Source organism: Elaeis guineensis, chromosome 16, assembly GCF_000442705.2.
Source record: "Elaeis guineensis isolate ETL-2024a chromosome 16, EG11, whole genome shotgun sequence".
Lineage (NCBI taxonomy): Eukaryota > Viridiplantae > Streptophyta > Magnoliopsida > Arecales > Arecaceae > Elaeis > Elaeis guineensis.
In genome coordinates this window covers 31,990,654-32,005,763 of record NC_026008.2, presented here as the reverse complement: position 1 = coordinate 32,005,763, position 15,110 = coordinate 31,990,654, and the positions used below count along the sequence as shown (strand labels likewise).

General features: G+C 39.5%; 1 protein-coding gene across 1 annotated transcript; it reads left to right on the top strand.

Moving 5' to 3' along the window:
* The first annotated feature begins 13,259 nt into the window (after window positions 1-13,259).
* On the top strand, window positions 13,260-14,808 carry LOC105059314 (heat stress transcription factor B-2b). Its single transcript, XM_010942567.4, has 2 exons — window positions 13,260-13,670; window positions 13,784-14,808. The coding sequence occupies exons 1-2, from the start codon at window positions 13,395-13,397 to the stop codon at window positions 14,582-14,584; spliced, it is 1,077 nt and encodes a 358-aa protein (XP_010940869.1). The 5' UTR covers window positions 13,260-13,394; the 3' UTR covers window positions 14,585-14,808.
* Window positions 14,809-15,110: the final 302 nt, after the last annotated feature.

Here is a 15,110-nt window from a genome sequence, read left to right as displayed (position 1 = left end):
TTTTTCTAAAACAGAATAGTTTATTCATAGAAAAAGTATGAGGATGCTTGCATAGAAATGAATTCAGAAACATTAAAGCATGTTTTCTTTGTGGGGATGACCGCATGCTTTTTCGCCTCTTACTTTCATGGGATCGAGGTGCATAAAATTATTATACGTCTCCCTATTTAAATTTTCTTAACCCCTCCCCACTTACCCACCGTCGTCTCTTTCCCCTCTCCCTCTCTTCTACGGCTCTCTCCCAATCCACTGCCGCCCTTTTCCCACCTCCCACTCTTCTTCGGCTCTCTCTCGATCATAATATCTTTCTCTCTCTGGCTATCCCCTCTCCTCTCTAGCTATCTTCGCCACCATAACCCTTCCTCTTCTCCCCCTCCTACAATCTCTTTCTAGAACCTTCCGCTGCTTTAACCCCTACCCCCCCAACCCTGGCGGCCACCTACCGTCTCAATCTCCACCGCTCCCACCCCTTGCCACTCACCTCCGCCACTTTCTCCTCCACCTCACCTCCCGATCTCTCAACCACTGCCGGCCCCCCCTCTGGACCCTCTCTCAACCACCACCAGCCCCCCTTCGGACCCTCTCTCAGCCATCGCCTTCCCCCCCTCTACGGTGGCCACCCACCTTCTCGATCTCCATCGCTCCCACTCCTTGCCATTCGCCTCCGCCACTTCTCCCTCCACCCCATGTCTCGATCTCTCAATCACTGCCCTCCCCTCCGGCCCTCCCTCAACCACCGTCTTTCTCGCTCCTTTGCCCTCCAACCCTGCTGCTTCCCCCCTTTTGGCCCCTACCCCCACTGCTTCCCCCCTCGACCATCCATCTCTCATCTTCCTAATCTCTGACTGGATCCCACAAGTCCCATCGGACGGAGTCCCACCGACTGAAAGGCTTGGAGCGGCCGAACAGACAATGGAGTCTCGACCTTTTTCTCGCCGTCATGCTTTTCGTTGTCAATTACATGGCTACGAAGGATGACTGACGCCACCAGATCGGATCTGTTGTTTTGTTTTGTTTTTTTTTTGCTCATTTCCTCTTTCGAGATGGTACATCGGAGCATACCTTCTCCGAGACCTGTATTCCCATCTCCGACCGAGCCTATTCAAGGTATGTATCCTCTCCACTACCAATTATTTCTAAATTTTTTCATATTCTGTTACTTATTATTTTTCTTTAATCTACTTCTTCCTACATTTTTCTCCTCTTCTCCATGGTTTATTTTCATTTTTTTTTCTGTTGTCTTCTCCAATCCCACCTTCTCCGCAGCCCTATCCCCAACCTCAACTCTAACTCGAGTTCTAACCTTAACCCTAATCCTTAGCTGAACCCTAACCCAAGTTATAAACCTAACCTCAACCCTAAGACTAATCGAGCCCTAACCCCCACCCTAAAAGCCTAACCGGGCTCCAAATCCTAACTGAAGCCCTAACCCTTAGCCCTAACCAGATCACTAACCCTAACCACCACACCCAATCCAAGTGCAAACCTTACCCAAACCCAGGTTTTAATCCAAACCCTAGATCCAACCCTAGTTTGTTCCCTAACCCTAACCCTGATAGCTGGCCCAAACCAAATCATGACTCCAACCAGGCCAACTTGGGTTCAACGACCCGTTAACCAAATTACCCATTAATCCAATTGAGTCCAATAATAGTGGATCTGTAAATCTATTTTTTGATCATGCTCACCCCGATTATTCACCCATTAACCTGATAATTGGATCCATTTTCTCAATAGCCCGAATCCATTTTTCATACCTTTTCTGTTCATGGATCCCTCACTTTTTTTCCCACCTGTTCTTTCTATTAACTGATCCCTCACCCACCTGTTCTTTCTATTAACTGATCCCTCAATCGGTCTCCTCAACCCGCATGCATGTCTTCTCTTTGTTCATTGGAAGGGCAACCGTGACATGTGATTTTTTTTTTTAAACGGTGTGGAAGGCTACCAAACCATTGTAGCAACCCTGTGTCCCTTCGTTCCCTTATATGATGTTGGCAAAATAAAAAAGTTGGATGGCTATCGAAACCAATATAGCAACCCTCTATTTTTTATGAGAAACAAAATTCTATTTGTTTCTCATATGAAAAATAAAAAAATACAAAGACTACGGGATTCCTACCAGCAGCTTTATACAAACTGATGAGGGAATAAAAATTTTTAAACAACAAATAAACAAATAAAAAAAATGAAAAAAAAATTCAGCACTCACCTTTTCTCGATTCTTTGCCTGCGGAATACTTAGAACCATCCTTCTCAATTCTTTCTATCATCAAAAAAACCAACTGAATACAAAAAAATAGTAATCAGAAAAAGTTAAAAAAAAAGCAAGAAAAGTTACTATCAAACTCACCTTTCTTCTTCAATTCTTCTAACACCAAACCTTTGTCTTTGAATCATCCTCTGAACTTCCCACATATATATAGCATGGATGCGATGAGATAGTTCATTGTATTCTCTATTTTTTTTTTACAGAAACCTTCTCTCCTCATTTAAAACCTCTGAAACTTCTTTTCTATGAGACGCCTGTGTTATGTCCCTCCTTTTTTTCCTTGCATGTGCCTCTCATGATAGAAAATGGCATGGGAGAGGAGAGTCACTGTTAGAAAACCCGCTCTACGATTTTGTACATGTAGTTTAAAATTTTTTCTAAATGTCTATGTAACGTCTACATAGCGAAAATAAATAAATTAAAATAATTTTAATTTATTTACATACTAGATCAGATCTGAAAATCATAGTAAGGATCTTGATACAAACATGTAACCACGATCTGAAATCTGAAACAGAAAAATAAACCGTTAGAAAAACAAACAGAGATCAGATCTCCATATCTCGGATCCTATGGATGTCCTGGGTTCTGATCGCAGCTGTGCACGTATCCGGTCTCTACTAGTATCCACATGTAGTTACCTGATCGGAGCACCAAGATCACCAGTGTGCTAGCACCTTGCAGATCTCGCTTCTCATCTTTGGATCTAGATCTCTTTTTCTAGATCTCAAAGAAGAAGATCGCTGCACAAATTTTTTTACGCAGATCCGACAGGATCTGAACCAGATCACCATGAAGAGAAAAAGAACCCTTCTTCTTCTCTTTTTCTCTCTTAGATCTGATCACCTATCGGATCTAGGCATTGGGGATGAAGGAAGAAAAGAGGAGGCGTTGAGATGGATGTGTGCGGTAAGAAAGAAGATGTTTTTGTGTCATAAAAGAACCCATCCCCTCTTAACGCCAAAAACTCCATGCCCCTAATATTTTGTCGCACAAAATCATGGTTTCCTTACATCCCATATTAGATAAGATTTGATCTAAATCAGATCTTATCTACATCTGGAAAGAGAGGAGAAGGGGTGGCAATTAAGAAGAAAAATCTCACGCTACTTCCTAGCGCACGCCATCTTTTCTTCAAAATTTTTGTTGCACACAAAAATTCTTCCATGCCCCAACAAATCAAATTAGGTAGTTCTCTTGATAAGGCATCTCTATGTAGATACCAGTAGAGGCCGGATGCGTGCACGGCTGCGATCAGAATCTGAGACATCCGTAGAATTCGAGGTATAGAGATCCGATTTTTGTTTGTTTTTCTAATGGTTTATTTTTCTGTTTCAGATTTCAGATCATGGTTATATTTTGTATCAAGATCCTTACTACGATTTTCAGATCTGATCTGATACGTGAATAAATTAAAATTATTTTAATTTATTTATTTTTGCTGCATAGATATTTAAAAAAGTTTTAAATTACACGTACGAAATCGTAGAGCAAATTTTCTAACAGTGGTATCAGAGCATACTCTTTTTGTGTGTGACCTCTCAGGTTCAATTATGTCTGATAGTGAGATATACCGTGATCTCTATCATAGTATCATCAAAACTCTTTTCGATGGGCTGAAATGATTCCAACTCACCTCAACAAAGATCATTGATCCGAAAACGATCTTAGTGAGTTCTCACGATCCACTAGTGACGTCTAGCAACATATAGTGGCAATCCAGCAGAATAAAAAAATGAATCCCTAAGTGCAGTTATCGTGGGATACAATCCCTCTATCGAGAGTCTCGACTTGACGGAGGTCCTAGAAAACTCGTCAAACCTTATCATCAGTCATATGCTAGATTGGCTCGACTCGAGTTCATTTGTAAATTCCGTAAAATTTTTTTTTCAGTATTCACACTTACTCTGGTCAGAGATTTTTTAAACTCAGTCTTATAAATCGCATAAGACTTTTTCTTTTCTACCAAGGTCGATAGATTGCATCTAGGTGTATTCTACTCCAAACAGCGACGAGAAGACCATTGATGAGTGAGTAGATATTCAAATGGTTTCTCGTGTTGGTCACGCTCAGTGCAAGTTATTCTCAAACAACCGTCTGCACTCTCATCCCAGTATCTCTACACCGCAGACTCGAGACTCATCTATTTTAAAGGGAGATGATCCATGTACCGATCTCAAATGGATTGATCACTGTCCTCTGTGACGATCTTTCGATCAGGAGCATTTAGAAATTAACCACTAATGATGTATGTCTCAAATTCTCAATATCTTGAGAATATACAAAATTATTTTTGTTAATTTTTAGGACAAATCATGAACACATATGACATGATTGGTTATTAAGATTGCCCAATAAGTACAAAACATGTCTTAGAGAAAAATATGTGTCAGTCAAGATTTGTTTGTAGGGCACACATCTAACAGTCACCGCACACAAAGCTCTATCCCATTCCTTTTTTTTTTTTTTGCGTGAGCCTCTCTCATGACAGGGAATAGCATGGCATGGCAGAGGAGAGCCAGAGCAGAGACGGCCTCAAGAGCATGACCCATTCAATCTAGACGGCTACATGCTGGTGTGCATCCATCCTCAGCGTGCCAAATAAAAAGAAAAAAAAAATACTGAGGGAGAACACCCAGTGGGCTGTCACGTGGCGTGCTGAACATCCAACAAATGTTGAACCGAGAGAATCCTGATCTCAACTTTAATGCTTTACATAGATATTCCGAGTAACTACTAGTTGGATATCATCTTTCTTTCTCCTGGTGTTTTTTATTTTTTATTTTTTTAAAAAAAATATGATAGCACTGCCAATCATTTGAAGAAATGATATAAGATTTACCTATGCTAAAAGTTGGGAGTACATCTCTCAGAATTCACACAGAACTTCATTTGGAGAGGGGCTGCAATTAATTGTTGGGCTATAGAGAATTGGATGATCAAGGTTTTATGGTAAATCTGAAAAGATTCAATGCAGAAGAACCAGTCAGAATATATTAAAAATTTATTCGTGATGTAATGGTAAAATTTAAATTATGTAAATGACAACATATTTAATAATTCATTTAATCTCCCACTGTTAAGTTCTGTCATCCATATAATGTCAGATTTGCTTTACGTTCCAGGCAATATGAAGAGAGTGTCGGAGTCATTACAAACTCCAGCAGTGAATAAAATATTTTTCCTTTTTGAAAAGGGTTAGATAAGAATTAAAGATTCTAAGTTTTGTCTTTTAGTGAGAGGGATGTCTGAATGAGAGCGAACGGAACTCATTATTTAGATATTCTTAAATGATTTCTTTCAAAAATTTTTCCTTCTATTATTGTAGCTTGATTTATTTAGTGATTGTTTTGGATCTTAGACCAGCACATCTGACCTATATTGAAAAACAAACCATTCTGCAATAAATAGATAAAATATAAAAAAATTCAAAATAAAAATTGATCTCATTAGAACAATTAAATCTGTGAAGATAATAGATTCAATATATTTATAGGATATTTTGTTATAGTCAACAATTTAGCGATTATCTCCGATTATTGCCCACCTAAAAATTTACTCATTTATGTAAGAAGTTTTATAGTATTTTGAGAAGGTGATATCCTGTCCTAGATTTAAGATTTTTGAAGTTTAAAAGCTGAGAGAAGGTGGATAATTATTAAAAAGCGAAGTTTCCAAATGGAAAAAAAAAGTAAGATGACAATGAGAGAAAACATTAATTTTGAAGAAAAAAATACTCTGAATATTTTTTTTTTCACTTCTCTGTTTCTAGTGATTTTGTGAAATTTCATAGCACAACCATACACCCAATTTTATAAACTCATAATTTTTTATTTACAAACCACGTTAGTCCCGAAAAGAGCTTGAATGTGTGCTTATCTTGTACATCCAAATGCATTCTAAAAGAAATCATCACAATGAACTCCTAGATTGTTCTGGAAGTTGCAAACATTTATAATAGGATATCAGGATTTGTGACAAATAATCATTTTGAAATCAAAATAAATGCAATATAGTTGAAATTGCAACATTAAAGAAAACATTTAAAGTAGTGAATTTATTGTTATTAGAGATGTAATAATTTATAATTTATAAATTGTTTATTTTGCAAACTAGAGGAGACTTCCTCTCTCAAATTTTATTGCTCAAGGGGTCAAAATACTTGGAGCATGGTTTCAGATTGCTAAGACAGTAAATCTAAATCTAACATTATATGTTGAAAGATGTGAATATTTTCTAGCAGCATGCGACGCAGAGGTACTAAGCTTTTGCACCTCGCACACTCGATATGCTAATTTTGATGTTGACTTCTTTCATTTGACTTCATGATAGGAGGAATATCTTGAACATTCTTTTGTTTGACTATCATCGCATGTCAACAATCCACATCATTTTCTAGAACTAAATTCATGTTGTCCATAACGATCATTGTCAGTTAATAAATAGAATTCCCTGTTTGAGTGTTTCAAATGACCAGCAACATGGTCTAAAGATGAAGGTCTACCAGCCAGAAAGATGATGCATGCATCTTTAGAAAGTTATAAGCCTTATTACAGGCAACATTCTGAGTCATGATGTATTGCTTGATTCCAGTGAATGGTCATATCTGAAAAAACAAATCATTCATAAGCCATGATTATCACTGTTATTTTTTGAGAAGAATTATTACTTTGTCATTGATCTATTTACCATTGGCTAAAGTGGATCCCTACTGATTTCTTAGTCATCATCTTCAAATTTTACTGCTCTGATAATTTTACTTGTGCTTGGTCAGAAGAATTTTCCATTCCTATTTCTTTTTTTCTTCATTGTTGCTTTCCTTCCCAATTAATAGCTGGACTTTCCATCTCATCAATCTAGACTTCCATCTTTTGTAGTCAACCAAGCTTATCTAAGATCTAATTATTAATCCAAGTAAATCTGGAAATAAGAGAGAGAGAGAGAGAGACCAAGTCTTCTTGTATAACTACTAATGAGGATGCCATACTTCACCTTAGTCATGTAGTAGTTAATTGATATAGGATACCGTTTTTCCATTTAGATGGTCTATATTTAAAGATGGTTAGGTTGTACAAAGTTTATGCCCTTCTAAAGTTATCTAGAGTTGCTTTACATTAAACAAAAAAAAGTCCCCTTTTTCCCATTATTCAAAGGGTTATGGTGGCCTCTCAGTTATCAGAGCTTTCAAATTATCTATTTAAAGCCATCAGCATAAAGGTTGTATGGCAATAGTTTTGTCAATTCTTCAGAACCAGTGATGAACATACAACATAAGCATTGAGACAGACTATCTCAAAGCATGCCTTGAGCTCCATTCCCACAGCTTTATTCTGGGTTCTGTTAGCTCCACTAGTTTGGCCTTTTATGCATATTCTATATGTTTGCACTTGCCTTCACTGGCCTTCATCCTTCAATTGAGATGCCAAAACCAACACAGTCGGTTATCTATCAACTTCTATTGGTACAATTATCTTTAGTTTGGTCATAGATACTTGTAATTATAATTTCATTATTCGAGCGTGTCATAGGATCGAAAGTGTCAAGTCACCCTTTAATAGAAGACTACTCTAATGGTTGTATCCAATTCCTGCATTGGTGCCTATCAATTTCAGGCCTTGTTAGAAAAAGAAGAAAAGCATATATTGTTGGCATTGCATTGTTATTTGATCTCAAGGTCCGTATCTCTAACCATTAATCCAAATGAAAGACAAACTTGGAGGTGCCTGGAGAGGTAGGGCCGGAACCATATTTTTGGCCATTTTGAATCTATTGCTTAGAGGAATTATATCCTACGTCATATGCACCATATGACAGTACACCACACTAATCATAGGTGCTTATTCCATAGATCAATCACTGAGATGAGTGTTGGGTGGATGTCTTATCAGAACACCACCTCCCAAGACCTTTTCGGTACTGTGCGATGCAGTAGGAAGAAAGAAAAAATAAAACAGAAAACAATCAAAATACGTGGATTAGCCCAAAAAGAGCTCGTCTCTACGGGACATGCAAACTTCACTATGAGAAAATAAATATTACAAGAAGAGATCTCACCCTCGACCCTCGTATACCCAATTTCTCTCTCACAGGAACTTCTCCCTCATAAAAGCTCTCTCTCTTGGAAGACCCCTCTGAATTCCTGAAGCGACTGCTGTCCGCTGTCCAAGAGTCTTGCTCCTTCTCTCCTCAACGTCACGCATCTCTCTCTTTTTCTCCACAGATTCGATTTTCGCTGAAGCCCATGCGCGTCCACGAGATCACCGGCCATCACACTTCTCAGTTCACGAACAGACCTTTTTAAAGGGCTTAAACATCAATTAGATTAGGTTTAGGAGTCCTAATCAGATCCAAATCAAGTCTTAACCATCGGATCAACACCAGGATCAACCCATGCTGTTGGATCAGCTCCGGTCCATAGAACAGTGCCATGGACAGCGAGAAACGCGTAGGAAACGCCCACACGGCCCACGCCCTCCTCTGTGCACCACCCGATCCACGATGGACCGGACAATCGACTCCTAGCGCGGCGCGCTGGACCTGGGCCACACGCGCCTGGGCCTGGGCCGGCTCGTGCGCTCGCATGCATGGGCCTGGGCCGCGCCTCGCGCACTCGGGCCTGGGCCGGCCCGCATGCCCTGCGTGCCTGGGCCTGGGCCGAGCCCCGTGCGCCCAGGCCTGGACCGAGCGCCGCGTGATGGGCCGCACCTTGCCGTGCCCAACCGCATGCTGCCACACCTGGGCAGCGCATGGCCCTACCACCGACCGCCGGCGGTCCTCCGCCGCTCCGAGTTTTGTGTCGATTTATCTTGCGTATATCTCTTCTGTCCGAGCTTTGTTTAGGATGGTCTTAGTCTCGTTGGACTCTATTTTTCATCTGGATCTCATTATGAGCTCAATATGGACCGAATCTCAAAGTATCAAATCTTAACAATGAGCACCTGATGAATAAAGCATATAGAGCACCTGTAGTTGGTATAGTGTACCGTCATATAGTACATATGGTGTAGGATATAATATTTTCTCCGCTGCTTGTCAACTTTGTTCACATTATAAGTGCTGGCTCACTATTATAATTAGATTGCTATGGATCTAATACTTTGAAAGAGTATATAGAATTATTTTCTGCTGACTTTTCTCGATGTATGCTAGGTTTTATCTAATTATCTTTTGGCTGATTGCCAATCCATTCCATCCCAACTAATATCTAGAATGGTAGGTACTAAGTATCACTTGAGCTTGTAGTGTGCTCAAGGGGAAGCATGAATGACAAGATACTCTTAGGCACGTGTGATCCATGTAGGAGCTAGAAACCATGTAAAACTATGATTTACCATCATCAAAGAATTTTCATTTTCATTTTGCATGTAACTCAATTCCCTTCTTTTTTCCTTTTAGAAATGTATTTAGTACAAAAGAGGGTATTGATAAATTGTGTACTTAATACAAATGAAGGTTTGATGGATGAGATGGTTGGATGTGAGATAGACCACTTCCACACTCTAATCTTCGCATCAAAGGTGGACCCATGTATAATGTGGATTGATAGGAATCAGTTAAATTATTCAGGACAACCTATAGCCAAGCATCATCTGTCCATGGTTTTAGTTGATGGTATATGATATTTATCTGCATGATGGCCATGGCTAGAAACTGTTATGCAACAACTAGAATGCTTCACCAAATAATAGGCTATCGTTGAAGTAAGAAAGGAAAAAAGAATGGAAAGAAGACTTGCACATTTATTTGTTTTATGTTACTACAATGTTATTGAAATTGTTTTAGCCATTGCGAAGTTGTAATGGCATACATAGGGAAGTTCATGATAACAAATGAAGAATGATATGAATATGATATAACATATAGTATTAATTAAATAATCTAATTTGTTTTTATGAAAATAAATGACCTAAATTAAAACCTTAAGTTTTACAATAACTTGCATGTAAAACTAGTTGTAAATAATTGAAGCTAAGGCATCACAAGATCATTACAATGACGGTAATGACATAACAATTATTATCCAAAACCATGCTCTTAACCACTTTCTAATCCCAGCAATTACCCTTTCTATAACTTTAAAAGCAAATCTAGCTTGTTTGACAACTGTAAAACTAGAACAAAAAAGTCTATTATAAAGATTTCACATTCATATTTTTATTAATTCTATGGTCCTAAGTACCACTACAACATTCTCTAACCTTCCTATTGCCATATCTCAATTGCCACAACTCCCTGCTTGCTTGCCCCATAAAAATCAGGCAATTCACTGTATCATCACACTACTTGTAATGTTGGAATTCTTTGCTCAGGGTTGAATTTGGGAGATCCAATCTTTGTGGAGTATGCTTGGATGGAGAATAAGTGGAGAAGTATTGCTACAAAGTGAAAGCATATTCTTTCAAACCTCAAAACGAATCGGTGAATAGGACCTTATGCCGTGTGGGGGCACCAGTGGACCTACAAGTCATAATTCTATTGGATCAAGAATAGCATTATGCGATGGAAGAATCGATGGAGGAATGGAAGTTTATCCTCTTCTAGCCGCCCCTATCCAATTATTAAACACCGAAAAATATATAATGATAAGATCCAAACTATCATGGTGCTCTTTATTCCCTCCACTAATCCCTAGCATTTATCCATTACCACAATGGAATAGATCTATCCCAACAATGGGTATCTCTTTGTTTATTTCGCTCTCCTAACCATAGACTCTCTATAATTAATTAAACTTCACGTCATACATGAGATAGCATAGTATACTGCACGGAATTTATCGAGTGGTTGTGCTTGAGACACTTTGCCACTTTTGTGTACATATCCCAAGCCGACAAACATCGCCATGTGTCGGAATAATGGATGATCGGTTCTGTGTTTGCTGTTTTCTTGGAGCAGCTGATCCTCTGTCTCAAGTACCAATAAGAGAGGCTTCCAGACCCCTTGATGATCCCTTTCGGTCAAAAAAAAAAAAAAAGAAAAGAAATAGACCGGGTGCTCGAAGAAGGCGCCTCTTTTCTACCCTTCTATTCTCTTTCTTCTGCTTCTTAGTTCTTATCCCCAGCCGGGCGCACCATCTTATCCACGTGTCGCTACCTCCGCCCCATTCTCCCCGCTTTCTTACCCTTCCGGCTTAAAAATACGACCCGGTCACCCGCCCTTGCCCCTTTGAACCTTCCAGAAAATACCGAATCGAACCTTCTCCACGGTTGGAAACCGCCGCATAGAACTTCCCCTGCGAGCACTCGATCTCTTGGTCAAATAACAGCCTTTGTAACACTAAAGGGCAGTTATATAAGTTCGAAGAATATTTATATATATTGAGAGAGAAAAATAGATTTAAATAAGATCGATCAAATTTGAATTTAGATTTAATTAGATTAAAACTAAATAATTAAAATCCTACACCGATAATCTAAGTTATTCTACATAATTTACTATCTCAAATTTATTTACATACCAAAAATCATATTGTTTGAAGATTCCTATCTTATGCATCAAGTGATCAAAAAATATATCTAATTTAATTTTATTTAAACTGTCTAATTATTGATTACTTGATGCATAAGATAGAAGTTTCCGAATCATATGATTTTTTGTGTGTAAACAGTTTTGAGATAGTAGATTACATGGAACAGCTTGTATCATTGATATAAGATCCTTAATATAAAGTTTTGATTTGATCGGATCTAACTTCAAATCTAATAGATCTTATTTTAATCTGACTCTCTCTCTTTCCATATGTTTGTATGCATGTATGTATATATGTATGTATATATGTATATATATGTATGTATGTATATATATATATATATATATATATATATATATATATATATATATATATATATATATATATATATGTGTGTGTGTGTGTGTGTGTGCGTGTGTGTGTGTGTGTGTGTGTTAAAAAGATAGATTAAATAAGAACTATGTTTTGCAAACCTAAATAATTATAATGTTAGTGGAGCTCTCTTTTTTTCTCTCAAAAAAAAATAATGATATTATTAATAATAATAACTACCATTTATTAATTATTTTGTTGTAATAGCTACACTATAATAGAAATAACAACATTTAGTTTTTTTAATAAATAAAATAATATCTTTTGAGTATTTAATTTTTCTAATTTCTTTCTAACATATTAGCTTAAGAAGAATTTGTTATTTAAATAATTATTTAGAAAACAAGAAATAGTGCAAGTTTCATTTATTATAGAGTAGAGAAATGTCACTTGCTATTTAACATTTGAATAATTTAAGATCTTATATATTAGGATAGATGGATAAGTGAGTTGAAAATATTTTTAGCCTTCCTAAGTCAAATATCTTAAAAAAATAGAATATAAAAAAATTGATAGTAGGATCTAGATTTATTTTTTAAAAATTAATATTTCATAATTCATAAATTATTATATATATCATGAGTGGATATTAGGTCTATGCTCTTTTCTTACACTTTTTTTGTTTTTTCTTAATCCAAAATGATAACATGCTCTCTATTTGTACTAATGATGTTCTTTTTTTAAAAAAATAAAATTTATTTTATAGGAAAAAGATTAATAAGTTCCGTTGTTTCATAGAGGTCCAACCTATTTAACTAAATCTTGTAACAAAAAAAAAAAGCTAGAGAGGATGAAATTTCTTTTTTTTAATACTAATGTACTCCAATCCAAATCAAATTGGATTTCTCTCCAATTAAAAAAATATAAATTACATAAATAATAAAAATATTTTAAATATTTTATTTTTTCAAAAAAAAAAAAGGTTAGAACTTATGCCAAATTCTTTCCCATCCCCAAGCCGTTGAGAGATATCGCATAATAATTTATAAGCGGACGGTCCGGACGTGAAACTTTGCCTCCTTTCGTTTTCCAGTTGTGGGTGGCGGTCGCCTTTGCTCTCAATCTCTTTTTTTCCATCCTTCTTTCTTCCTTTTCTCCTCTCCTCCCTAATCATTAATAATTTAATATTATCCACAACGAGAACCTTCTGGAACCTTTATAACCCCGTCTCCGCTCCTCCATCGCCTTTCTTTCTCCAAACGGATCTCCAGATCGTCTTTGGTTTCGGGATTTGTTAGAATTTTAGGACGATCGGTGGCGTTCGGGGATACGCCGTCGGTGATGGCACCTCCGATGGCTCCGGCGAGGGAGCAGGCCGGCGAGTCGCCGCCGGCGCAGCAGCCGCCGCCGGAGGGGGGCCAGCGGTCGCTCCCCACGCCGTTCCTCACCAAGACCTACCAACTCGTCGACGACTCCTCCGTCGACGACATCATCTCCTGGAACGACGACGGATCCGCCTTCATCGTCTGGCGCCCCGCCGAGTTCGCCCGCGATCTCCTCCCCAAATACTTCAAGCACAACAACTTCTCCAGCTTCGTCCGCCAGCTCAACACCTACGTTAGCCCTCGATCTCGATCCGTCTTTAATCTTTACTCTTGGCTCCAGTTCTTGTTTCTTAATTCGATTTCTTTTTTTTTTTTTGTGATTTTTTTAATTTTTTTTTTGGGTAGGGATTTCGTAAGATCGTGTCGGATCGGTGGGAGTTCGCCAACGACTGCTTCCGGCGAGGCGAGAAGCGGCTCCTCTGCGACATCCACCGGCGCAAGATCATACCCCAGGCGGCACCCGCGCCGGCGCCGACCCCGGTGCCGGCCGTCACGCCGATCACTCTGGCCGCGCCGGAGAACTGGGCCGGATCGCCAACGAACTCCGGAGAGGAGCAGGTACTATCCTCGAACTCATCCCCGGGGGCGCTGCCGGCACCGGCTACGGTTGCCGGCGGCGCGGTGGAGCTGAGGGACGAGAACGAGAGACTAAGAAAGGAGAACTCGCGGCTCTCCCGCGAGCTCTCGCAGATGAAGAACCTCTGCAATAATATTGTCCTTCTCATGTCGAAGTACGCCTCCAGCCAGCAGCAGGGCGGAGGCGGAGTAGAGGGCGGAGAGCAGGCGGCGCCGGAGGTGGCGCCGCCGTTGCTGGAGCTGATTCCAGCGAGGCGGGCGGAGGAGGAGGAGGAGGAGGAGGAGGGGCGGGTGAAGGCGGAGGAGGTGACGAGCCCGCCGTCGCCGGCGGGCCCGTGCGCGAGGCTCTTCGGGGTCTCGATCGGAGTGAAGCGGCTCCGTGGGGAGGACGGCGGCGAGGATCCGCCGGATCGGGCGTCGGCTCCGGAGGTGAAACCGGAGCCGTTAGATCCGGGATCGGGTCCGGATCGCGAGTCGTGGATCCTCCGTTGCCCGCGACCGAGTCAGCGGGCGTGTAATGGATCGGATCGGGTTGCCGGAGGAGAACGGGAGAGAGGTCACGTGAGCTAGGCAAGGAACGGTCACGTGCAGCCAACTAATAGTAGATTAGAAAGTTAGAAGGCCGAAATTGTTTCTTTCTTCTGATGTAAAATATAATTAATTTAATTTCTTTGGTGGAGGTGCGCTTCTCCACTTCCAGGAAGGTGTTATAAAAAAGGAACACCGGAAGCGTATTTCCAGAATCTAGAACTGACGTGATGTAATTGTGAAGAAAGCGTGTCGGTTTTGTGCTCTCCCTTTGTTTACTATCTGACTTTTTCTACGCATTTTTTTCACTAGAAAATGCTAAAATAACACTGAAATCTATAGAGAGAGTGTGTGGATTCAGTCATGGTTGGTGGGACTTTTAATTAGCTGTGGATCTGACTGACGAGGAGAAGTTGGAGAAAAACAATACTAAATCTAAGTATAGTTTGGAGGATGGGATGCAATGATTCCTTATTGTATGCAGTTGGATCCAGCTTTCTGCTTATGTTTCCTGGCTTAGTGGTATTTCTTTTTCTTTTTTTTTTTTTTAATTGGTAGCAATTGATGG